This window comes from Oryx dammah, unplaced genomic scaffold (genome assembly GCF_014754425.2).
Source record: "Oryx dammah isolate SB20612 unplaced genomic scaffold, SCBI_Odam_1.1 HiC_scaffold_28, whole genome shotgun sequence".
NCBI classification, from domain to species: domain Eukaryota; kingdom Metazoa; phylum Chordata; class Mammalia; order Artiodactyla; family Bovidae; genus Oryx; species Oryx dammah.
In genome coordinates, this window is record NW_024070212.1 from 97,978,589 (window position 1) to 98,003,458 (window position 24,870).

The 24,870-nt window shown below is 39.8% G+C and overlaps 1 protein-coding gene across 5 annotated transcripts in view; it reads right to left on the reverse strand.

Annotated features, from left to right (window-relative positions):
* The window catches only part of MAST2 (microtubule associated serine/threonine kinase 2), a 200,885-nt gene that overhangs the window by 41,406 nt on the left and 134,609 nt on the right, over positions 1 to 24,870 (reverse strand). For all 5 annotated transcript variants that reach the window (XM_040231268.1, XM_040231267.1, XM_040231266.1 and 2 more), the window contains one exon: positions 21,725 to 21,816. In XM_040231268.1, coding sequence (XP_040087202.1) covers positions 21,725 to 21,816 — 92 coding nt within the window. The remainder of the gene's footprint in view (positions 1 to 21,724; positions 21,817 to 24,870) is intronic.

Genomic DNA, 24,870 nt, shown 5'->3' on the forward strand with positions numbered 1-24,870 from the left:
ATGAATATAACTGTGGTACATGTAGACAATGAAATTATTCAGCACTAAAAAGAAATCAGTTATCAAGTCATAAAAAGATGGAAAGTGAATGGAGTCTAAAGGCAAAAGGAACTAGATATATATACCCTACTCCAGTCTATAAAGATGCTTCCCGTGGGACTATGGGGAAAACAATTTTGACACTGGTACTGTGTACAGTGGAATTGAAAAACTAAATATATATGGATAATGGGTGGTTGGAGCCAAGTTTTCATCATTTGAATGGAAATTCATAGATCAGCAAGGGGTAGTAGCAAAAAATCTGCCTGCCAGTGCAGGAGATGCAAGAGATGTGGGTTCTATCCCTGGGTCGGGAAGATTCCGGCACCCCACTCCAGTATTCTTGCCTGGAAAATTTCATGACCAGAGAAGCCTGGTGGGCTACAGTCCATGGGGCTGCAAAGACTCAGGTACAACTGAGCACCTGTGCACACATCGACCAACCTGACCTAACTGACACTTAAAGAACATTACCAAACACATTCCTTTCAAGTAAACATGGAACATTTACTAAGATCATCTTCTGGTGCATGAAACAAGAAGATCCAATAAATTTTAAAGAATTCAAGACATACAAAGTATGTTCTGTGAGCATAATGAAATTTAATTAGAAATCAATAATAGAAAGACCTCTGGAGAATCTCCAAATATTTGGAAACTAAACAACACACTTCAGAATAACTTGTGGATGAAAGCAGAAAGGCAAAGGGAAATTAGAAAAGTATTTTAAACTAAATAAAAATGAAAATATATCAATTAAAGCAGTTTGATAGCAAGAAAAACATATCACTACATAAATACCTGTACTAGAAAAGAATGAGGGCCTTCCCTGGTGGTCCAGAGGTTAAGAATCTGCTGTGAAATGCAGGGGATGTGGGTTCGATCCCTGGTCAGAGAATTAAGATCCCACACGCCATGGAGCAAACAAGCCTATATGCCACAACTACTGAGCCCATGCCATAATTAGAGAGTCCATTAGCTGCAAGGAAAGATCCTGTACGATGGAATGAAGATTGGACGCAGCCAAGTAAATAAATATTTTTAGAAAAAGAAAATTCAGTTCAATGACCTCAGTTTTTATCTTAAGAAATTAGAAAAAGAAGAGCAAATGAAACCCAGAATAAAAAAAATCACAAAGATGACTGAAGAAATCAATTTAAAAACAAAGAAAGCCTATTTAACCTGAACTATGTATGTCCTCTTTCTCCTCTGCTTGCCTATATTTGAACACTTGATGGCATTTACCAGAATTAAGGGCACCATATGGTATACATCTTTGTTTCAGTGTCAATGAGGTAAGTACTTATTAATTTATCATTCTCTCATAGCTCAATCAGTAAAGAATCTGCCTGCAATGCAGGAGAAGTGAAGTGAAGTCGCTCAGCCATGTCCGACTCTTTGTGACCCCATGGACTATAGCCTACCAGGCTCCTCAGTCCATGGGATTTTCCAGGCGAGAGTACTGGAGTGCGTTGCCATTTCCTTCTCCAGGGATCTTCCCGACCCAGGGATCAAACCCGGGTCTCCCGCATTGTAGGCAGATGCTTTACCATCTGAGCTACCAGGGAAGCAATGCAGGAGACCCAGGTTCAACTCCTGGGTCGGGAAGATCCCCTGGAGAAGGAAATGGCAATCCACTCCAGTACTCTTGCTTGGAAAATCCCATGGACCGACGAGCCTGGTGGGCTATAGTCCATGGGGTCACAAGAGTCAGACACGACTTGGCAACTAAACCACCACCACCACCAAGGTTTACACATCTGTTCATTAGAACATTTTAGAGTTGGTTCACAATTCAGTGTCTTATATACCAAACATTGCCAAGATCACAGAATGGAAATGGTTTGCAAGTTATGGGAGTCATCACCAGGACATATCCAAAATCAGGCCTCTAGGTGTGAGACTGTAATCTCTGGCAAAAAGCATCCCTGTTTCAGGGGTAAATAACAATGGATTCCTACCACCTGGAAGCTGATGAAATAATAAACTGATACCAAGTATTCCTTCCAAATGGCCAGGCTCCAACATATTTTTCAAAAAAGATACTATTCTGACACCAACTGGGTGTACTTCAATTCTGACACCAACCTCAAAGAGTTAGTACAGACCCAACAGGTTAAGGGCAAAGTCCTTAATAAGACTGCCTCACTTTCTACACCAGCCATTTATCTTGGGAGGAGGGAGGTACCTGTACTTCTGACCTACTGACTATAAATCTGGAGGTTTCCATGCCTGCCTTCCTTCCAGCTACAATAATTCACTAGAACAACGCACAGAATTCATATTCATATTCATCATTACAGTTTTATTAGAGAGGATGCACACAGGTGAAATCAGGAAAGAACACAGAGCTCCTGCGCACCCTCCTCATGGAATCTGGGTGCGTCCTGCTTCCTGGCACAATAGACGTGTTCACCAACCAGGAAACGCTACTGTGAGATTTGGTGTCTACAGTTTTCATTGGAGTTTCACTACGTAAGAACAATTGATTAAATCACTGGCTAAACAATGAACTCAATCTTCAGCTCCTTCCCCTCCTCATGAGGTTGGGCTGAACCAAAGTTCCAACTCTCTATTTATGTGGTTGGTTTTCCTAGTGACAAGACTCCATCCTGGAGCTATCTAGGGGGCCACCTTGAGTTACTTCACTGGCATAGATTTTCTCAGAAAATTCCAAGGTTTTTAGAAGCTCTGTGCCAGGAACCTGGGATAAAGACCATAGAAATTATTTATTATATAGAAGCTAAGGTCTAAAATGTTTGTGCCTTTTTCTCTACTTTCCAGAATTCATTTTACCAAGAGACCAAAAATCACTAGTATGAAGACTATGACAGAATAAAATCAGTATAATTTGAATTGGTCTTCTTTTGAGGGAGGATCAAGATGCAAACATTTTGAAGAAAATAATTAAATTGATTCTTCTTATTGACTTACATCCACAATTCTGGCTCTAGGGGAAAAAAATTACATCACTGAGAGTAACTTATCCTTGAAAACAGCCAGAAATTGCTCAACAAGGACAAAAAATCTGATAGAAAACCCAGCAGCCCAAGAAGCAGGTTTTTTCAACTTCACCAAGCAGTTGGAAGAAATAGTTCAAAGACAAGCAATCATCCATCCCAGAGAAACAAGTTATAATAAAAGATAAATAGAACTGGGAGCTGTCACCTACAAATTGGCACTTGCCATCTACCTCTACAAGGATCAAAGTAGGAGCCACTGCAGCTGCTGATCAACATCCCCTGAAAGGAATTCAGGGTGGAGATCAGAAATGAGACAATCTGTGTTCTGGGAAAAACTGGCAGAATAGGTCTTCATATAGTTAGGTATTTTCAAGAGAAAATTTTATGAGTCCAGTTCATGCATCTCCTCATATCTAGAAAAGCACTAAAATCCTTCATGGTGATGACTGTTCCTCGTGACCAGCAGTAACCTTAACAAGACTAGCAGAAAACTTCTGCAAAAATATGTGCTTGATTGCATTTATTCCCTGCTTCACCAAAATCACATATACACTGACCTTCCCCCCGGAATCTCTTTGGAGCAGTTGATCCAAGCTATCTGAGATGCTATTTCCTGGGCTACAGTCCTCATTTTAGTCCTCATTTTGCCTCAAATAAAGCTTAACTCACAACTCTCACGTTGTGCATTTTTTTCAGTTGACAGAGCAATCAGTTGACCTTGAACCAGTTCCTTCATTTGCACAGTTTAACTAGTAATAAAGTAATATAATTATATAGCAAGCATCTATATAAATACCATCCAGGTTAACGATGCCATCTTCCAAAATACCTTCTTCTAGTTAAACCTTTCCAGTCAAAGTCCCTCCCCTTTTCCATTAAAGGTAAACACCCTGACTTTTATGGCAATCATTTCTTTACAGCTTTACCAACTAAATAGGCATCCTTAATACCTGAGTTTAGTTTTTCTCAATTAAAAAAGTTGAGATATAGGGAATTCCCTGGTGGTCCAGTGATTACGACTCTGTTCTTTCACTGCCAGCTTAGGTTAGATCCCTGGTTGAGGAATTAAGATCCCACAAGTTGCCTGGTGTGGCCAAAAAAAAAAAAAAAAGATACAATTCACATGTAATAAAATTCCTTTCAAAGTGCACAGTGTAGCAGTTTTAGTACATTCACAAAGTTGTGCAAACATCACCACTATCTACTTTCAGAATATTTTTATCACTCAAAAAAGAAAGGGCACCTGTGAACAGTCATTCCTCATTCCTCTCACTCCCAAGACTCTGGCAATCACTAATCTACTTTCTGTTTCTATGGAATCACCCATTCTGGACATTTCATAGAAATGAAATCATACAATATGTGACCTTTTGTGCTCTAGTTTGTTTATAAACTTCACCTAAGAAAATGCCAAACTGTTTTTGCAAAATAGATTACCAATGTATGGTTCCACCAGTAATGCTTAAGAGCTCCCATTGTTTCATATACTTATCCACACCTGGTTCTGTCATTTTAATTTAAGCTATGTTTGATGATAATTGAATGGTATTTCATTGTGATTTTATTTTGCATTTCCATAATAACCAATGAGATTAAAGTATCTTTTCACATATTTATTGGCCATTTAGATTGCTTTTGTGAACTACCTGTTCAAGTCCCTTGGCCATTTTCCAATCATACTATCTTTGCATGTCCTTTACAAAAAACTCCTGTATGCATTACCAATTCTCTTTCTGTCCTTTTTAAAAAATAAATATGTTCTACTGTATATCTTCTAAAAGTTTAGTGTTTTGGTTTTCACATTTAAATATACAATTCATGTATATCAAATTTTCATATGTGTACTTTAAATATCTTACCATTTTATTCATTAATTATATCTTACAGAAGCTGAAAAAAATTTTTTACCATTCACCTGGAATTGATTTTTGTGAAGTAAGAGCTAAGTCTTTCAATTTCCCCATATGAATGTCCAATTGTCCCAATGTTGCCGCTGTCATATATCAAATGGCCACATATATATGGATTTGTTTCTGGGATCTTCTTTCTTTTTCCCCTAAATCTATTATTCTCTTCAATTTCATTTAAGGGTGTCATCACTCATTAATCATCTGAACAGGAAATCTGGAGACAATTAGTTTTAATTCCTGCTGATCTGACCACATAACTTTTCCCTTCTAGTACTCCCTTGCTTACATCTTGACAATGGCCAGGGCCTCTAAATGCTCTTTTTAAAATGCCACCATATCTTTACTTTTGTATTTCCATACAATCTGGACATACATTTAGTATAGCCCTTAACAAATTAGGTGAAACTTGACTGTCCCTGTGGACACAGCTTTCCTTGCAGCTTTCTCAAGTAATGACTGCTTGCTTTCACCCTCCCCTTTGTACCACTGGGCCTTAAACATGGGGTAGTACCCTGCTGGCTCCTCATATTCTCTGCCAGGCACTCTCCAGCCCTACTTCTCTCTTGAAGTCAAGATTAATATATTGACATGCCCATGCCAGTGCTTAAAAGGCATCTCAAACTTAACATATTTAAGGGTTCCAAGGACCTGAGGTCCTGGAATCAAATGACTGATTTTGGGGGATATTTCTGATGGCATAGGAGAAAGACTGGGTTAGTACTTGCAGAGAAGGAAGAAGGAAACTAAAATTATGGAAACAAAGTCTAAATATATAGTACAGGGCATATGTGACCAAGGAAGTTTGGAGGAGAAACTCATTGGAAGATAGGTTCAAAGAACTGCAAGTCCTAAGAACTGAAAAGAACCTCAACATATCTGTATTCAAACTATGAAGAATAACAGAGGAGTTAGAACTGAAGACTAAAAGTGAGTCAAGAACTAAGATATTTACAGCTGCAATCATGGTATTTAATGATAAGTGATAGTATTTAATCGTATGAGACTCAAAGTTTTGGGGCACTAGGAAGAAGAGCAAAGGAGAAAAGGAAAGATATAAGCATATGAATGCAGAGTTCCAAAGAACAGCAAGAAGAGATAAGAAAGCCTTCTTCAGCGATCAATTCAAAGAAATCGAGGAAAACAACAGAATGGGAAAAACTAGAGATCTCTTCAAGAAAATTAGAGATACCAAGGGAACATTTCATGCAAAGATGGGCTCGATAAAGGACAGAAATGGTATGGACCTAACAGAAGCAGAAGATATTAAGAAGAGGTGGCAAGAATACACGGAAGAACTGTACAAAAAAGATCTTCATGACCCAGATAATCATGATGATGTGATCACTAATCTAGAGCCAGACATCTTGGAATGTGAAGTCAAGTGGGCCTTAGAAAGCATCACTACGAACAAAGATAGTAGGTGATGGAATTCCAGTTGAGCTGTTTCAAATCCTGAAAGATGATGCTGTGAAAGTGCTACACTCAATATGCCAGCAAATTTGGAAAACTCAGCAGTGGCCACAGGACTGGAAAAGGTCAGTTTTCATTCCAATCCCAAAGAAAGGCAATGCCAAAGAATGCTCAAACTACCACACAATTGCACTCATCTCACACACTAGTAAAGTAATGCTCAAAATTCTCCAAGCCAGGCTTTAGCAGTACGTGAACTGTGAACTCCCTGATGTTCAATCTGGTTTTAGAAAAGGCAAAGGAACCAGAGATCAAATTGCCAACATCCGCTGGATCATGGAAAAAGCAAGAGAGTTCCAGAAAAACATCTATTTCTGCTTTATTGACTATGCCAAAGCCTTTGACTGTGTGGATCACAATAAACTGTGGAAAATTCTGAAAGAGATGGGAATACCAGACCACCTAACCTGCCTCTTGAGAAATCTGTATGCAGGTCAGGAAGCAATGGTTAGAACTGGACATGGAACAACAGACTGGTTCCAAATAGGAAAAGGAGTATGTCAAGGCTGTATATCGTCACCCTGCTTATTTAACTTATATGCAGAGCACATCATGAGAAACGCTGGACTGGAAGAAACACAAGCTGGAATCAAGACTGCCGGGAGAAATATCAATAACCTCAGATATGCAGATGACACCACCCTTATGGCAGAAAGTGAAGAGGAGCTAAAAAGCCTCTTGATGAGAGTGAAAGAGGAGAGTGAAAAAGTTGACTTAAAGCTCAACATTCAGAAAACGAAGATCATGGCATTTGGTCCCATCACTTCATGGGAAATAGACAAGGAAACAGTGTCAGACTTTATTTTTTTGGGCTCCAAAATCACTGCAGATGGTGACTGCAGCCATAAAATTAAAAGACGCTTACTCCTTGGAAGAAAAGTTATGACCAACCTAGACAGCATATTCAAAAGCAGAGACATTGCCGACTAAGGTCCGTCTAGTCAAGGCTATGGTTTTTCCAGTGGTCATGTATGGATGTGAGAGTTGGACTGTGAAGAAGGCTGAGTGCCAAAGAATTCATGCATTTGAACTGTGGTGTTGGAGAAGACTCCTGAGAGTCCCTTGGACTGCAAGGAGATCCAACCAGTCTATTCTGAAGGAGATCAACCCTGGGATTTCTTTGGAAGGAATGATGCTGAAGCTGAAACTCCAGTACTTTGGCCACCTCATGCGAAGAGCTGACTCATTGGAAAAGACTCTGATGCTGGGAGGGATTGGGGGCAGGGGGAGAAAGGGACGACCAAGGATGAGATGGCTGGATGGCATCATGGACTCAATGGACACGAGTCTGAGTGAACTCTGGGAGACGGTGATGAACAGGGAGGCCTGGCGTGCTGTGATTCGGACACGACTGAGCGACTGAACTAAACTGAACTGAGGACGAAGAGAGGGACAATACTGAAAAGACAAGAACATCTACTCTCCCTTTCAGGCCCACTGATCAGAGGTCAGGGGAGGGGAAAGAGGGCAGCAGACAGCCAGTATTCTAACCCTTCTCTCTTCCCCAGGAGTTCATTAGAACTAGACTGATGGACTGAGTCCAAACGGTACACTGGAAGTCCTCAGAGTCAGAGAGGGATGAGAAAAAATGGTCAGAACAGGAAATGTTCAGAGATTTACAGGAACTAGGAGTGTAGGAGATAGAAGGCTCAAATATCTGGGGGTTCCTGTCAGTCAGGCATAATGAAATTAGCCCATAGTGGATTCAAGACAGATAAGAGATGGGAAGACTCCAAGTGTTAGGGAGTAAAGAGGAGTGGGTTACTGGAGATTGCTCTTGACCCTGCATGACAGATCAGCTTCCCTGGTGGCTCAGAGGTTAAAGTGTCTGCCTCCAATGTGGGAGACCTGGGTTCGATCCCTGGGTCGGGAAGATCCCCTGGAGAAGGAAATGGCAATCCACTCCACTATTCTTGCCTGGAGAATCCCATGGATGGAGAAGCCTAGTAGGTTACAGTCCACGGGGTCGCAGAGTCAGACACGACTGAGCAACTTCACCTTCACCTCCATCTTCACCTGCATGACAGGGGCTGAAGGCTTATGGAAGACACACTTTTAGTCCCACTATTCCAGTTTAGAATCAGATGACGTGGAACATACATCATATAAATACACCCACTGACCTGTTAATCTTACTCTGAAAATACGATTCAGCAAGTTCATGCCTACACATTTTTAGACAGTCTTTTTTTCTTCAGACAGTCTTGATGCATATATATACTGGCATGCTGCAGTCCATGGGGTTGCAAAGAGTCAGACATGATTGAGTGACTGAATGGACTGACTGATGCATATATACAAAAAGAAGATGAAGAAGGATGTTGGTTGCAACACTAAAATAATGAAGAACTGAAAACAATCTAAATATTTGTGCTAGTTATCAATCAGATATTTCTAAAATTCATCCTTTAATACCTTCTCTGTCACAGAGAAGAGAATTCCTTTCAGTTCAGTTCAGCTGCTCAGTTGTGTCTGACTCTTTCGACCCCATGGAGCGCAGCACGCCAGGCCTCCCTGTCCATCACCAACTCCTGGAGCTTACTCAAACTCATGTCCATTGAATCAGTAATGCCATCCAACCATCTTATCCTCTGTCATTCCCTTCTCCTCCCGCCTTCAATCTTTCCCAGCATCAGGGTCTTTTCAAACGAGTCAGTTCTTCTCATCAGGTGGCCAAAGTATTGGAGTTTCAGCTTTAGCACCAGTCCTTCCAATGAATATTCAGGACTGATCTCCTTTAGGATGGACTGGTTGGGTCTCCTTGCAGTCCAAGGGACTCTCAAGAGACTTCTCCAGCACCACAGTTCAAAAGCATCAATTCTTCGGCGCTCACTTTTCTTTATTGTCCAACTCTCACATCCACACATGACCAATGGAAAAACCATAGCCTTGACTAGACAGACCTTTGTTGGTAAAGTAATGTCTCTGCTTTTTAATATGCTGTCTAGGTTTATCATAGCTTTTCTTCCAAGGAGCAAGCGTCTTTTAATTTCATGGCTGCAGTCACCATCTGCAGTGATTTTGGAGCCCAAGAAAATAAAGTCTTTCAGTGTTTCCATTGTTTCCCCATCTCTTTGCATAAATTGATGGGACTGGAGGCCATGATCTTAGTATTTTGAAAGTTGAGTTTTAAGCAGCTTTTTCTCTCCTCTTTCACTTTCATCAAGAGGCTCCTCAGTTCCTTTTCACTTTCTGCCATAAGGGTGGTGTCATCTGCGTATCTGAGGTTATCGATATTTCTCCCAGCAATCTTGATTCTAGCTTGTGCTTCATCCAGCCCAACATTTTGCATGATGTACTCTGCATATAATTTAAATAAGCAGGATGACAAAATACAGCCTTGATGTACTCCTTTCCTGATTCAGAACCAGGTCCATTGTTCCATGTCCGGTTCTAACTGTTGCTTCTTGACCGACATACAGATTTCTCAGGAGGCAGGTAAAAATTAAATTTAATTTAAATCTTAAATTGTCTCTTTAAGAATTTTCCACAGTTTGCTGTGACCCACACAGTCAAAGGCTTTGGTGTAGTCAATGAAGCAGAAGTAGATGTTTTTCTGGAACTCTCAACGGATGTTAGCAATTTGATCTTTCGTTTCTCTGCCTTTTCTAAATCCAGCCTGAACATCTGGAAGTTCTCAGTTCACGTACTGTTGAAGCCTGGCTTGGAGAATTTTGAGCATTACTTTGCTAGTGGGTGAGATAAGTGCAATTGTGTGGTATTTTGAACATCCTTTGGCATTGTCTTTCTTTGGGATTGGAATGAAAACTGACCTTTTCCAGTCCTGTGGCCACTGATGTGTTTTTGAAATTTGCTGGTATATTGAGTGCAGCACTTTCACAGCATCATCTTTCAGGATTTGAAACAGCTCAACTGTAATTCCATTACCTCCACTAGCTTTGTTCGTAGCGATGCTTCCTAAGGCCCACTATACTTTGCACTCCAGGATGTCTGGGTCTAGGTCAGTGATCACACCATTGTGATTATCTGGGTCATGAAGATCTTTTTTGTATAGTTCTGTGCATTCTTGCCATTTCTTCTTAATATCTTCTGCTTGTTTAGGCATTTCATTGAGAGCGAACACATTAAACTTTCCCAGTAGAGGGCGCTGGAAGGACACTGTACAAGGAGGTGGCTCAGGGTGCAGTCCCAGCTACTATACCTTCCGTCAGTAGTGTGGCAGTGAGGACAGGCAGGGGTGCGCTGACCTAGTCACATGCTGTCAGCCTTGCATCCTGAACCTGACCTAGTGATCACCTTTCCACAGTCCTCCCTGAAACAACACTGTATGCTCCAGGCATGCCCACACTAGTGCCCTGATGCCCTCTGCTTGCCTGGTTCACTCCTTATACTCTAATGTTTGTCTCCCATGTTGTTCCTGAGGGATATAATACACTCCATGCCACCTACCCTCTGTGCAGGCCTGGATACTGGCTGCCATAAAGTGTTCTGGAGAGCTGCCGTGCTGAGTGCCATGCTGATTGCTCAGTGGCTATGGGCCAGTTCTGCTCTTCTTTTATTGTCACAGTTTATAATTCTAATAAACTTCATCTGTTTAAGTCACTGTGTGGTTTCTGTCTCCTAATTAGGCCCAGACTGCTATAATGTCCATCAATAAGAAAATTAATAAAAATGTCTTTGAAAGGCTCATTAGTGGAATGGACACAGTTGAGAAAATAATCTCTGACTTTGAGGAATGATACTAGAAATTTCCAAAACTAAAAAGAGAAAAAAAAAGACTGAAATTAATAGAACAGAATATCCAAGAACTGTGGGACAACTACAAAAGGTGTAAGACTTGTGTAATGGAAATGACACAGGAAGAAACAGAAGAAATATTTGAAACAATAATGACTGAGAATTTACCCAAATCAATGTCAGACACCAAACCACAGATCCAGGAAACTCAGAGAACACAAAGCAGGATTAAATGCCAAAAATCTACACCCAGCATACTATATTCAAACTTAGAAAAAAAATCAAAGACAATGAAAAAAATCTTGAAAGAAACCAGATGGTAAAAAGATTTTATTTAAGAGAAGAAAAGAATTATATTCTACTTCTCAGACATCACACAAACAAGGGAGCTGAGAGGGAAAAAACCCCACCAACCTAATATTCTGTACTCTACAATATTATTCTTCATAAGTGAAAGAGAAACTAAGATTTTCTTAGACAGTCAAACATTGAAGGAATTTGTTGCCAACAGACCTGCCTTACAAGGAATGTTGAAAGTTCTAAGAGAATTCCCTAGTAGCCCAGTGGTTGGTACTTGGAGCTTTCATTGCCCTGGGCCAGGTTCAATCCCTGGTCAAGGAACTAATATTTTGCAAGCTGTGCAGTGTGGTAAAAAAAAAAAAGTTCTAAGAGAAGTAAAATGATATAGATCAGAAACTTGGACCTACATAAAAGAACAGCATTAGAAGTGAAATAAGTAAAGGTAAAATTAAAAACCTGATATCTCATATTTTTTATTTAACAGATAATAGTTTGTTCAAAATAATAATAGCAAAACCACATTTAACTATGTTTTCATAAAAACATTCTATCCATGTTTTTATGCTTATGGATATGTGAAATGAATGAGTGCAATGAAACAAAGGATGAGGGGAGGAATTAGGATTATTTTGTTATTATAAGGAATTTACACTACCTGTGAATCAGTATAATGTTTTTTGAAAGTGGATTTGGATCAGCTGTGAATGTATTCTGAAAAATCTAAAACATACACAGGCACACAAAAAAAAGAAAGGACAATACAGCTGACATGCTAACAAAGGAGAGAAACATAAATCATATAAAGTGCTCCATTAAAACCAGAAAAGAGTAGAAGACAAAAACAGGAACAAAGATCACAGGCAACAAATGGAAAACGGTAGCAAAAATGGTAGATACAAGTCTAACTGGAAAAGGAAATGGCAGCCCACTCCTGTATTCTTGCCTGGAGAAGTCCATGGACAGTCCATGGGTTCGCAGAGAGTCGGACACAGCTGAGCGACTTAACACACACAAATCTAACTATATCAAAGGGCTGGACCATAAAGAAGGCTGAGCACCAAAGAACTGCTGCTTTTGAACTGTGGTGTTGGAGAATTTTGAGAGTCCCTTGGACTGCAAGGAGATCAAACCAGTCAATCCTAAAGGAAATCAATCCTGAATATTCAATGGAAGGACTGATGCTGAAGCTGAAGCTCCAATGCAAAGAGCCAACTCATTAGAAAAGACCCTGATGCTGGGAAAGATGAAGGCGGGAAGAGAAGGGGGTGACAGAAGATGAGATGGGTGGATGGCATCACCGACTCGATGGACATGAGTCTGAGCCAGCTCCAGGAGATGAAGCACAGGGAAACCTGGCATTGCTGCAGCTCACGGGGTCACAAAGAACTGGACACGACTGAGCGACTGAACAACAACCATATCAACGCGAGCGTGCTAAGTCGCTCAGTTGTTTCTGACTCTTTGCCACCATGTGGACTGTAGCCCACCAGGCTACTCTGTCCATGGGATTCTCCAGGCAGGAATACTGGAGTGGGTTGCCATGCCCTTCTCCAGGGGGTTTTCCCGACCCAGGGATCAAACCCACATCTCTTACATCTTCTGCATTGGCAGGCAGGTTCTTCACCACTAGCACCACCTGGGAAACCCAACTATATCAATAATCACCTTAAACGTTTATAAGTTCAGTTCAGTTCAGTCACTCAGTTGTGTCCGACTCTTTGCGACACTACAAATCACAACACGCCAGGCCTCCCTGTCCATCACCAACTCTCGGAGTTCACTCAAACTCACGTCCATCGAGTCGGTGATGCCATCCAGCCATCTCATCCTCTGTTGTCCTCTTCTCCTCCTGCCCCCAATCCCTCCCAGCATCAGGGTCTTTTCAATGAGTCAACTCTTCCCATCAGGTGGCCAAAGTACTGGAGTTTCAGCTTCAACATCAGTCCTTCCAAGGGACACCCAGGACTGATCTCCTTTAGGATGGACTGGTTGGATCTCCTTGCAGTCCAAGGGACTCTCAAGAGTCTTCTCCAAAAAAAAAAAAAAAGAGTCTTCTCCAACACCACAGTTCAAAAACATCAATTCTTCGGTGCTCAGCTTTCTTCACAGTCCAACTCTCACATCCATACATGACCACTGGAAAAACCATAGCCTTGACTAGATGGACCTTTGTTGGTAAAGTAATGTCTCTGCTTTTCAATATGCTATCTAGTGGATGAGTGAAGTCGCTCAGCCATGTCCGACTTTTTGTGACCCCGTGGACTGTAGCCCACCAGGCTCCTCCATCCATGGGATTCTCCAGGCAAGAATACTGGAGTGGGTTGCCATTTACTTCTCCAGGGGATCTTCCCAACCCAGGGATCAAACCCAGGTCTCCCGCATTGCAGGCAGATGCTTAAACCTCTGAGCCATATCTAGGTTGGTCATAATTTTCCTTCCAAGGAGTAAGCGTCTTTTAATTTCATGGCTGCAGTCACCATCTGCAGTGATTTTGGAGCCCAAAAAAATAAAGTCTGACACTGTTTCCACTGTTTCCCCATCTATTTCCCATGAAGTGATGGGACCGGATGCCATGATCTTTGTTTTCTGAATGTTGAGCTTTAGGCCAACTTTTTCACTCTCCTCTTTCACTTTCATCAAGAAGCTTTTTAGTTCCTCTTCACTTTCTGCCATAAGGGTGGTGTCATCTGCATATCTGAGGTTATTGATATTTCTCCCGGCAATCTTGATTCCAGCTTGTGCTTCCTCTAGCCCAGCATTTCTCATGATATCCTCTGCATATAAGTTAAATAAGCAGGGTGATAATATACAGCCTTGACTTACTCCTTTCCCTATTTGGAACCAGTCTGTTGTTCCATGTCCAGTTCTAACTGCTGCTTCCTGACCTGCATATAGGTTCATAGTCTAAATTTAAAAGATTGGGACTAGCACATAGATTAAAAAAAATAAAAACAAGACCCAACTAAGTGTAGTTTTACAAGGAAGCCTTTTAAAATATAAAGGCACATGTAAATTAAAAGCAAATGGACAGAGTAAGAGATCTGCTAACACTAATCAAAAGAATGTGGAAGTAAGTACATTCCAGACATTTTGGGGAAACCCAATCCCAAGGAAAAGCAGTGCTAAATAATGTTCAAACTACAAGACAATTGCACTCATTTCACAGGCTAGCAAGGTAATACTCAAAATCCTTCAAATTAGGCTTCAACAGTATTTGAATTGAGAACTTCCAGATGTACAAGTTGGGTTTAGAAAAGGCAGAGGAACCAGAGATCAAATTGCCAACATTTGTTGGATCATACAGAAAGCAAGGGAATTCCAGAAAAACATCTACTTCTGCTTCATTGACTATGCTAAAGCCTTTGACTGTGTGTTTCACAACAAACTATAGACAATTCTTAAAGAGATGGGAATAGCAAACCATCTTACCTGTCTCCTGAGAAACCTGTATGTGAGTCAAGAAGCAACAGTTAGAACCTTACATGAAACAAGTAACTGATTCAAAACTGGGAAAGGAGTACGACAAGGCTGTATATTGTTACCCTCTTTATTTAACTTATATGCAGAGTACATCATGCAAAATGCCAGGCTGGATGACTTACAAGCTGGAATCAAGATTGCTGGGAGAAATATCAGCAACCTCAGACATGCAGATGATACCCTGAAATGGCAGAAGGCAAAGAGGAACTATAAGGGCTTCTTGATGAGGGTGAAAGAGGAGAATGATAAAGCTGGCTTAAAACTCAACATTAAAAAACTAAGATCATGCCATCTAGTCCCATCACTCATGGCCAATAGAAGGGGAAAAAGTGAAAGCAGTGACAGATTTTCTCTTCTTGGGATCCACCATCACTGAGGATGGTGACTGTAGCCATGAAATTAGAAGACGTTAATGGAAAGGAAGGAAAGCTTCTTGGAAGGAAAGCTATGACAAACCTAGACAGTGTATTTAAAAGCAGAGACAACACTTTGCCAACAAAAGTCTGTCTAGTCAAAGCTATGGTTTTTCCAGTGGTCATATACGGATGTGAGAACTGGACCATAAAGAAGATGCGCACTGAGAACTGATGTTTTTGAATTATGGAGCTGGAGAAGACTCTGAAGAGTTCCTTGACAACAAAGAGATCAAACCAGTCAATCCTAAACAAAATCAACCCTGAATATTCATTGGAAGGACTGATGTGGAGCTGAAGCTACAATACTTTGGCCAATTGATGGGAAAAGCAGACTCATTGGTAAAGACCCTGATGCTGGAAAAGATTGAAGGCAAAAGGAGAAGAAGACAGCAGAGTATGAGATGGTTGGACAGCATCACTGAGTCAATGGACATGAACTTGGGCAAATTTCAGGAGATGGTGAGGGACAGGGAGGCCTGGTGTGCTGCAGTCCATGGGGTGCGAAGAGTGAGACACGACTTTTTGACTGAACAACAACAACAACAAATTTAATTGAAAAGAATTCACCCATCTGCTTTCAGATCACAGTAGAATTAAACTAATAATCAGTAAACAGAAAGACAATTGGGAAAACCCTCAAATATTTGAAGATTAAACAACACAGTTCAAAATAACACATAGGTCAAAGAAGAAATCTCAACAGAAAATTTAAAGTATTTTTAAGTAAATAAAAATGAAAATACAACTTATCAAGTTAGGGCAATGGGGTGAGGGAGCGTGAGGTACACACTACTGGAAATAAGACAGGCTACAAGAGGGATTTCCCTGGCAATCTGTGGTTAAGACTCTGGGCTTCCACTGCAGGGAACATGGGTTTGATCCCTGGTAGGGGAATTAAGACCCCTTATGATGCATGATGTGGCCGAATTAAAAAAAAGATATGCTACAAGGATGTATTGTACAACATGGGGGAATACAGACAATATTTCGTAGTAACTGTAAATGCAGTGTAACCTTTAAAAATTTAATTTTGGGACTTCTCTGGCAGTCCAGTGATTAAGATTCCGTGCTTCCAATGCAGGGAGCATGCATTCAATCTCTGGTCAGAGAACTAAAATCCTACATGCCCATGCTGCGTGCTGTAGCCAAAAAAAAAAAAAAATTGAATCTTGATTAATTAAGGAAGATTTAGATTAATCACCTAAGCCTCTACCTTAAGAAGCCAGAAAAACAGCAAATTAAATTTAACATAAGCAGATGAAAAGAAAATATACTGGAGCATAAATCAATGAAATTGGAAACAGGAAATCAATAGAGAAAATCAACAAAACCAAAAACTGGTTCTTTGATAAGATCCACAAAATGGACTTGCCTCTAGCCAGGCTAACTAAGGGAGAAAATAGAGAAGACACAAGTCACTAACATCAGAACAGATACTGTATTACTACAGATTCCATGGCCATTAAGAGGATAATAAAGGAATATTATGCATAACTCTATGCCCACAAATTTGATACCTAGATTTAAATACACCAATTACTTAAAGACAAAACCTGCCAAATCTCACACAAGAAGAAACAGACAATCTGGATAGGCTTATATCTATTAAAAATTTAATCAATAATTAGTAATCTTCTAAAACCAAAAGCAGCAGGTCCCAGATAGGTTCACTTGTAAATTCCATCAAACATTCAAAAAGAAATTATACCAATTCTCCACAATCTTTTCAAGAAGACAGAAGTGGAGGGAATACTTTCTAACTTATTCTATGAGGCCATCATTATCCAAACACCAAAACCAGGCAAAGACATTATAAGAAAAGAACACTAAAGACCAGTATCTCTCATGAACATGGAAATAAAATCCTCTGCAAAATATACACAAATCCAATTCAACAATGCATAAAAAGAATTATACACCATAACTAAGAGGGTTTTAATCCTAGGTATGCAAGGCTAGTTCAATATTTGAAAATCAATTAATGTAAACCATTACACTAATAGCTAAAGGAGCAAAATCAAATGATAACATCAACAGATCAGAAAAAGCATTTGACAAAGTCTAAAATCCATCTATAAAAAAAATCTTTCAACAAATTAGGAATGGAAGGGAAGTTCCTCAATTTGATAAAGAACATCTACAAAAAAGTACAGCTAACATTGATACTTAATGATAAGAAACTTCAAGCTTTTCTGCCAAAATCAGAAAAATGGCGTGACTATATCTTCTCACCACTGCTTTTCAACATCATACTAGAAATTCCAGCTAATACAATAAGCTAAAAAAAAGGAATTAAAAAGTATACAGATTGGGAAGGAAGAAAGTATATAAACTGTGTTTGTTTGCAGATGACATAATGGCCTATGAAGAAAATCTGGGGGAAAAAAATCAACAAAAATCCTTCTGAAACAAGTAAGTGATTGTATCAAAGTTGCAGGATACAAGGTTAATGTACAAAAGTCAACACTGTATACCATCAATGAACAAGTAGAATTTGAAATTAAAAATATTACCAATCACATTAGCATCCCCAAAATGAAATAATTAGGTATAAATCTAACAAGTTATAAATGTACAAGATCTACATGAGGAAAATTTAAAAACTCAGATGAAAGATATCAAAGAAGAACTACTTAAATGTAGAGAGTTTCCACATTCATGGATAGGAAGACTCAATGCTGTCAAGATGTCAGTTCTTCCCAACTTGATCTGTAGATTCAATACAAACACAAAGTCTCAGCAAATTATTTTATGGATGGAGAAACTGATTCTAAAGTTTATATGCAGAGGCAAAAGATCCAGAATATCCAACTCAATACTGAAGAAGAACAGAGTTGGAAGACTGATATTACCAAACTCAAGACTTACTCTAAAGCTACAGTGGTCAAAACTGTGTGATGTTAGAGGAAGAGCAAATAGATTAATTGAATAGAATAGAGCCAGAATCAGACCCAGAAAAATGTAACTAACTAATTCTTGACAAAGGAGCAAAAGCAATACAATAGAAAAAAGACATTCTTCCTAACAAACAGTGCTATAATGACTGGACAGCCACCTGAAAAAAAAGAATAGATTCAAAATGGATCACAGACCTAATCATAAAACACAAAACCACACTCCTAGAATATAATGTAGGACAAAACCTTGATGACCTGAGACCAGGACAATGACATTTTAGATGCAATACCAGATGTCCAATCCATGAAAGAAATAGTTGATAAGCTGGTCTAGAGTAAAATGAAAAACTTCTACTCTGCAAGAGGAGAAAGCAAGCCACAAATATTAATACTTGCAAGAGACATCTGATAAAGGACTGTTATCCAAAACATACAAAAAACACACTTAAAACTCAAAAATAAGAAAATAAACAACCTGATTAAAAAGTAGGCAAAAGATGTGAACAGACACATCATCAATGAAGATACACAGATGGCAAGTAAGCATATGACAAAATCTTCAATACCATGTATCACTAGGGACACGCAAATTGAAACAACAAGGTACTATTATAAATGTATTAGAATGGCAAAATTAAAAAACACTGACAATACCAAAAGTTGGAAAGTTTCTGTAGAGCAACTGAAATTCTCATTTGTTGCTGGTGGGAATGTCAAAATGGTTCAGCCACTTTATAAAACTACCCTTAACCATACAATCTAGCAAGCACCCTTCTTGGTGTTTAACCAAATGAACTGAAAATTTATGTACACATGAAAACCTGTGAGTGAGAGTGGTATGTCCAGACAATGGAATATTATTCAGCACTAAAAAGAAATGAGCTGTCAAACCATGATAAGATATGGAAGAAAGCTAAATGCATAGTACTAAGAGAAATGAACAATCTGAAGAGGCTACATACTGTATGATTCCAATTACATGACATTTTGGAAAAGGCAAAACTATGGAGACAGTGACAAGATTAGCGGATGTCAGGAGTTGGGGTACAGAGTGATGAACAGATGGGACACAGAGGATTTTAGGGCAGTAAAGCTCCTCTGCATGATAATACAATGATGGATGCATGTCACTATACATTTGTCAAAACTCATATAATGCACAAGAAGAGTGAACCCTAATGTAAACTAGGGGTTTTGGGTAATAATGATGGGACAATGCAGGTTCAACAGTTGTAACAAATGTACTAATCTGGTTCTGGATATTGATGGTGCAGAAGGTGGTTACATGTGTGGGGACAGGGTATATGGGAACTCTGTACAATCTGCTCAGTTTTACCGTGAATCTAAAACTGCTCTTAAAAAAGTTTATTAATTAAAAGAAAAAAAACCACAATGAACTAGAAAGGTTCCACTTCTAGAATGGCTAAGTGCCTACTTAATTGACCTTACTATAGTTATAATCTAGTTATATACGTTGTTGTTGTTCAGTTGCTAAGTCATGTCCAACTGTTTGTGACTCCATGAACTGTAGCAAGCCAGCTTCACTATGTCCCTGAGTTTGGTCAAACTCATGTCAGTGATGCCATCCAACAGTCTCATCCTGTGTCACCTAGTAAATATTTAATATTGAACTAAACTGTACGAAATGAACCTACTTTCAAATCAACAGAGCACATATTATTCAACATATTCCAGACTTTAAAGTGAAAATAAAGAGTCTTAGAATATTCTGTGGATCCAAATATCAGGATGTATAAGATTTTAGAATTAATCCGATATGAAGTTTGACCTTTCTCAACATTTGGTTAAGTAAAGAGTCCACAGTCATGAACTAGGCTTTAACATCAGTTCTTCCTCCCTGGATCTGAAGCCTACCTAGATTTTCTGCAGTATTTAAGAGAGATGATGATGATAGCTAACATTTATGGAGTACTGGGGAGCCTGGTGGGCTGCCGTCTATGGGGTTGCACAGAGTCGGACATGACTGAAGTGACTTAGCAGCAGCAGCAGCAAGCATGTTATACGTATTAACATAAAGCTAGAGTCTGCAGACCCAGGCAGGCTGAAAAGGCCAGATGATGTTCTCAATCAAAGTCTCTGAGTAGGGAAGATTTAGTCCTAAACTCTGTCCGCAATCTAAATAAAGAGATAATCATATCAGAGAGAAGCTGCAAGTAGTAATTACTGCCTGGCATTCACATTACAGTTGTGATACTATGTTCAAGGTTTGGAAGTGCTAAATTAATCTCTACATGATAAAAAAGTCCAAGTCAGATATATGCTGAGTTTTACAAAGTTCATGGTTAGAATGCACTATCTGAGCTAACACCTAGCCCAGTTCATTTTGAGGGAAAAGCCCTATGCACAATGAGAGATCTGCTTTAAAAGCCAAGTAGGTCTAGTTCCCTGGGTCTCCCTGTGCTCTTGGTGGTGTCTTCTCATATTAGGGTTAGTATAGTATTTGAGAATTCTACTGATTCTTGGAAAAGGGTCATGAGCACACTGAATAGCTGGATCTCAGTGAGTCTGATAAAGTGAGACCCTTATCTCAAGGACACAGATCAGTTTCAGAATCACTTGATTCTTAGGGTGCTCAAACAACTATTCCTCATTCATCCTCAGAGTCATTCTCCAAAGACACACTAAACTATAAGCAAGGAGACAAACTCAAGTGGAACAGACCTGTCTTATTTGGCTTAATGCTATACTCTTTCACTACTTTGGTACCTTTTTATTGCCCAAGACAGGGCTTGTAGATTATCAAATCCAGGCAGTAATGGCTTCCTATGGGTCCAAGCCTGATCTATTTCCATTATCCCTAGGTCTGGAACTTCCACTGTAAATGCATAGCAGTGAACAGTGTAGAGCAACAACTCCTTCCACAAAGCTGAGCCCCCTGGTCTGACTCCCCTGGGATTTAAGAATACATGTCTAGACTAAAACACGGGGCTAACTCCAGTGAGGTCCTCTGCCTCATAATTTTTATATATTCCTTAGTCAGAGGCAAGTACATCAGTTCTTATACTGCCTAGAAGAGTCCATATTCCAAATGAATACATGAGATCAGTGATCCCACATACTGGAATTGAAGTAAATGTCAACATGAAACAAACAGTTCTCCCACTACTGTTGACTCCTGTTCTAACAGAGGGAAAGTTATCAGGAGTCCTATGAAGCAGAAAACCATCTGTGTAAGCCCTAATTCTAAGGCATGGTAGAACAAAATGTTAATGGAGGCTTCATCACATGGTCCAAGAGGACCAGAGTCATAACACACTCTCAACACACCAGAACAGGGGTGGTGGACCCAAGACATGCACAAGACCAAAAGGAATATTGACAGGTCAAGGCAAGAAATAACTAAGAGTCAAAAAACAGACTGAACATACTCTCCCATAGAAAGCATGCCCGTGAGTTCTGTCTGCTTCAGCCAGCCAAGTGAAGAAACAATATATTGTAACATGGTGAACCTCACACAGCGAGAAGAGGAAAGAAATTGAGCATCTGTGACCGCTCTTGTATTCCACTTTTCTTAATCTTTAAGCACTCACCTGTGTGGCCATGGAGTGGTGAGTGTGGCCGTGGTAGTGTAGGTGACGTACTAGAGGTCACAATCAAACTCTTGCGGTTACTTGTCCGACAGCTGCAATGAAAACACAAATGTCAGTTATAACAGGGTTGTATCATGGGCCCATAGAACTTGAGTGGCTATTGAGAGACAAAGTCACATCATTTCATGAGCTGAGCAGTATAACACTTTGAACTGGGTTAGCAATTACTGTTTGCACAGTGAGATTTCATAACTTATTGTGTTCCATCTTGCAATAACTTTTGTCACTGTCTTGACTTTTTCTTGTATTACCACTGCACTTTTCCAAAGTGCAGGTTTTGCTTCCCAAGCAAATATCCAAGGAGTTCCCTAAATGTAATAACCATGCACTAAATGGTATATATTGAAGAGTGACCACTGCAAGTTTGATTCAGAAAACAAAAAACACAAGCCATAAATATTCTCATCTCTCATAAAAATTAATGTTCTTGCCATAAAAATGAAATTATTAAATCTATGGAATTTATCTTTGACAAACTGCTTAATCAATTAATTAATAGTGTCATTTCACCATAAATTTCAGAGCAGGGCTGGGTTCCTTCTACAAAGTTGGCTTTTCTTTACATTTTAACGCCTGAGGATTTTTCTAGTGCTTGGAGAAAGTCAAATCATGTTGAAAAGTCATTTCATGCTCAACCTGTTATGTAAAATGTATGTAAATTTATTTGAAAGTTAGCCCATCTTTTAAAGTCATTAAAGAAGCCTGGTCATTTATATTCATCAAAACAAATATTTAGAGCTTCCCTGGTGGCTCAGGTGGTAAAGCGTCTGCCCACAATGTGGGAGACCTGGGTTCAATCCCTGGGTCGGGAAGATCTCCTGGAGAAGGAAATGGCAACCCACTCCAGTACTCTTGCCTGGAGAATGCTATGCACGGAGGAGCCTGGCAGGCTACAGTCCATGAGGTCACAAAGAGTTGGACACGACTGAGGGACTTCACTTTCACTGTTTTTCAAACAAATATTTACCGAACATCAACTGCACACCAGGCACCATTCCAGGTGCAAGGGAAGCCATAGAGAACAAAAGAAAATCTCTGTCCTCAAATGGCAGTAAACAGCGACATGAAGAAAGAGACAGAATGTTTAAGAAACAGCAAAGAACTCAAGTAGGTGGCAGGAGGGGACAATGACAAGGAAAAAAGTAGGTTATAGAAGCTATGGGTATAGACTGCAGCCAGACTCTGTAGGGCTGCCTGACTGCTGTAAAGAACTATTGGAAATGTGATAAGGAATCGCTGGAAGGATTGTGATCAATCTCAAGAGATTATTATTAAAAATGACACGAACCCGTCCCTAAGAAACCATCAGGAATCATCCGATCACATCTCACATGCCCTTATTACCCCGTTACCACCAAAGGCCCAAGTCTTCCATCTCTAATTTGACACGGTCTCCCTCTACTCCTTAATCTTAAAAAAAAAGAAAGAAAGAAAGCTCACACCATGCCTCCCTGAACTCAGTCTGTCATCAGCAAACTATAACCTTAACTTATTTTCTCAACATTCAGTTTCAATTCTGGCTCTAACTGAAACCTTGCTATCCCCCAGGACACCACAGTTCTGGTGAAAATTCCAATCCCTTTAAACCCAACTTTCCATCTATTTTGCAGCTGCACTTGGGCAGCCGATGGTGAGTGAAGAAAAATCCAAAATCATGTTGGCTGGTGTTTCTTTATGATTATGATGATAAATATCAAGTGGATCCATACTACATCTACTTAGGTAACACACTCTCTCTCCAAGACAACTCACATCTCTAGACTAATTCACATCTTCTCCCCAAACCTCCAGTACTTCTTCCCTTCCCTAAATCCTATCCTCATCTGCTGACTTGGCTTTTTATTCAACTAGGGGTAAAAAGAATCAAAACAAAAAGAAGTACTACATATTTCTGCTGCAAAAAATCTTACTAACCTGGAGAATTTCCTGGTGGTCCAGTGGTTAAGAATCCGCCTTCCAGTGCAGCAGACGCAAGTTTGATCCCTGGTCAGGGAACTAAGATCCCACATGCCGTGGGGCAACTAAGCCCACGTGCCACAACTGCTGAGCCTGTGTGCTCTGGAGTCCACATGCCACAGCCAGAGCCCATGTGTCACAACAAAAGAATGTCGCAACTAAGATCTGACTCAGTCAAAAATAAATAATATTTTTTTTAAATCTGTCAGCCTGAATCTGTATACATATACTGACTTTCCCATCAACAACAGCAGAAGACCATGTTGCTATAAAAGTCAACTCCCTGACTCCCTATTCAAGAAGTCTATACCTCTACTGTCTTCCTTCTCCTATAACACGAATTTCTACATCCTATTGGGTCACTCTCATCATCATAAAAACATGCTGTCATTTCTTACATATCAAGAAAATTAGAATAAAAACTTTCATAGACCTCTCCCAACTTTGCTCCCCTGTTTGGGAAAAAGTCCAAGTAGGGATTCTGTACTTGTTATCCTCATATCTCATTTCCTATTATCTTTTTAAAAAAAAATTACTTTTGGCTGTGCTGGGTCTTTGTTGCTGCACAGGTTTTTCTCCAGTTGTGGAGAGGGATGGGCGGGGGGTTGGGGGGCACTCTCCAGCTGTGGTACAGGGACTTCTCATTGTGGTGGCCTCTCTTGCTGCAGAGCATAGTCTTAGTTGCTCCGAGACATGTGGGGTCCTCCCTGATTAGGAATCGAACTCATCTCCCATATTGGGAAGTGACTCCTTTACCACTGAGCCACAAGGGAAGGCCCTCCTGTTCTCTATTTAACCCACTCTAGCCTAGATAATCAACATCTTTCTTGCCTGTTATCAAGGTCATCACTAACAACAGTCAATTCTCAGTCCTTGTCTTATGTAAGCTCTTAACATCATTCAACAGTTATAACTTCCTCTTCTAAAAAACAAATTGGGATTCAATTTATATTCAATTAGGTGTTCTGTTCAATGAGCCCTGACAACTGTACACATTTATATAACACATCCAAAACAAAAGACAGTGATTCTGTTACCCCAGAAATTCCCCAAGTGCCCCTTCTGGTCAAAGCTACTGTGAGTCCATTTTATTTCCTTTATTGGCTTATTACCTATCAGTTCAGTTCAGT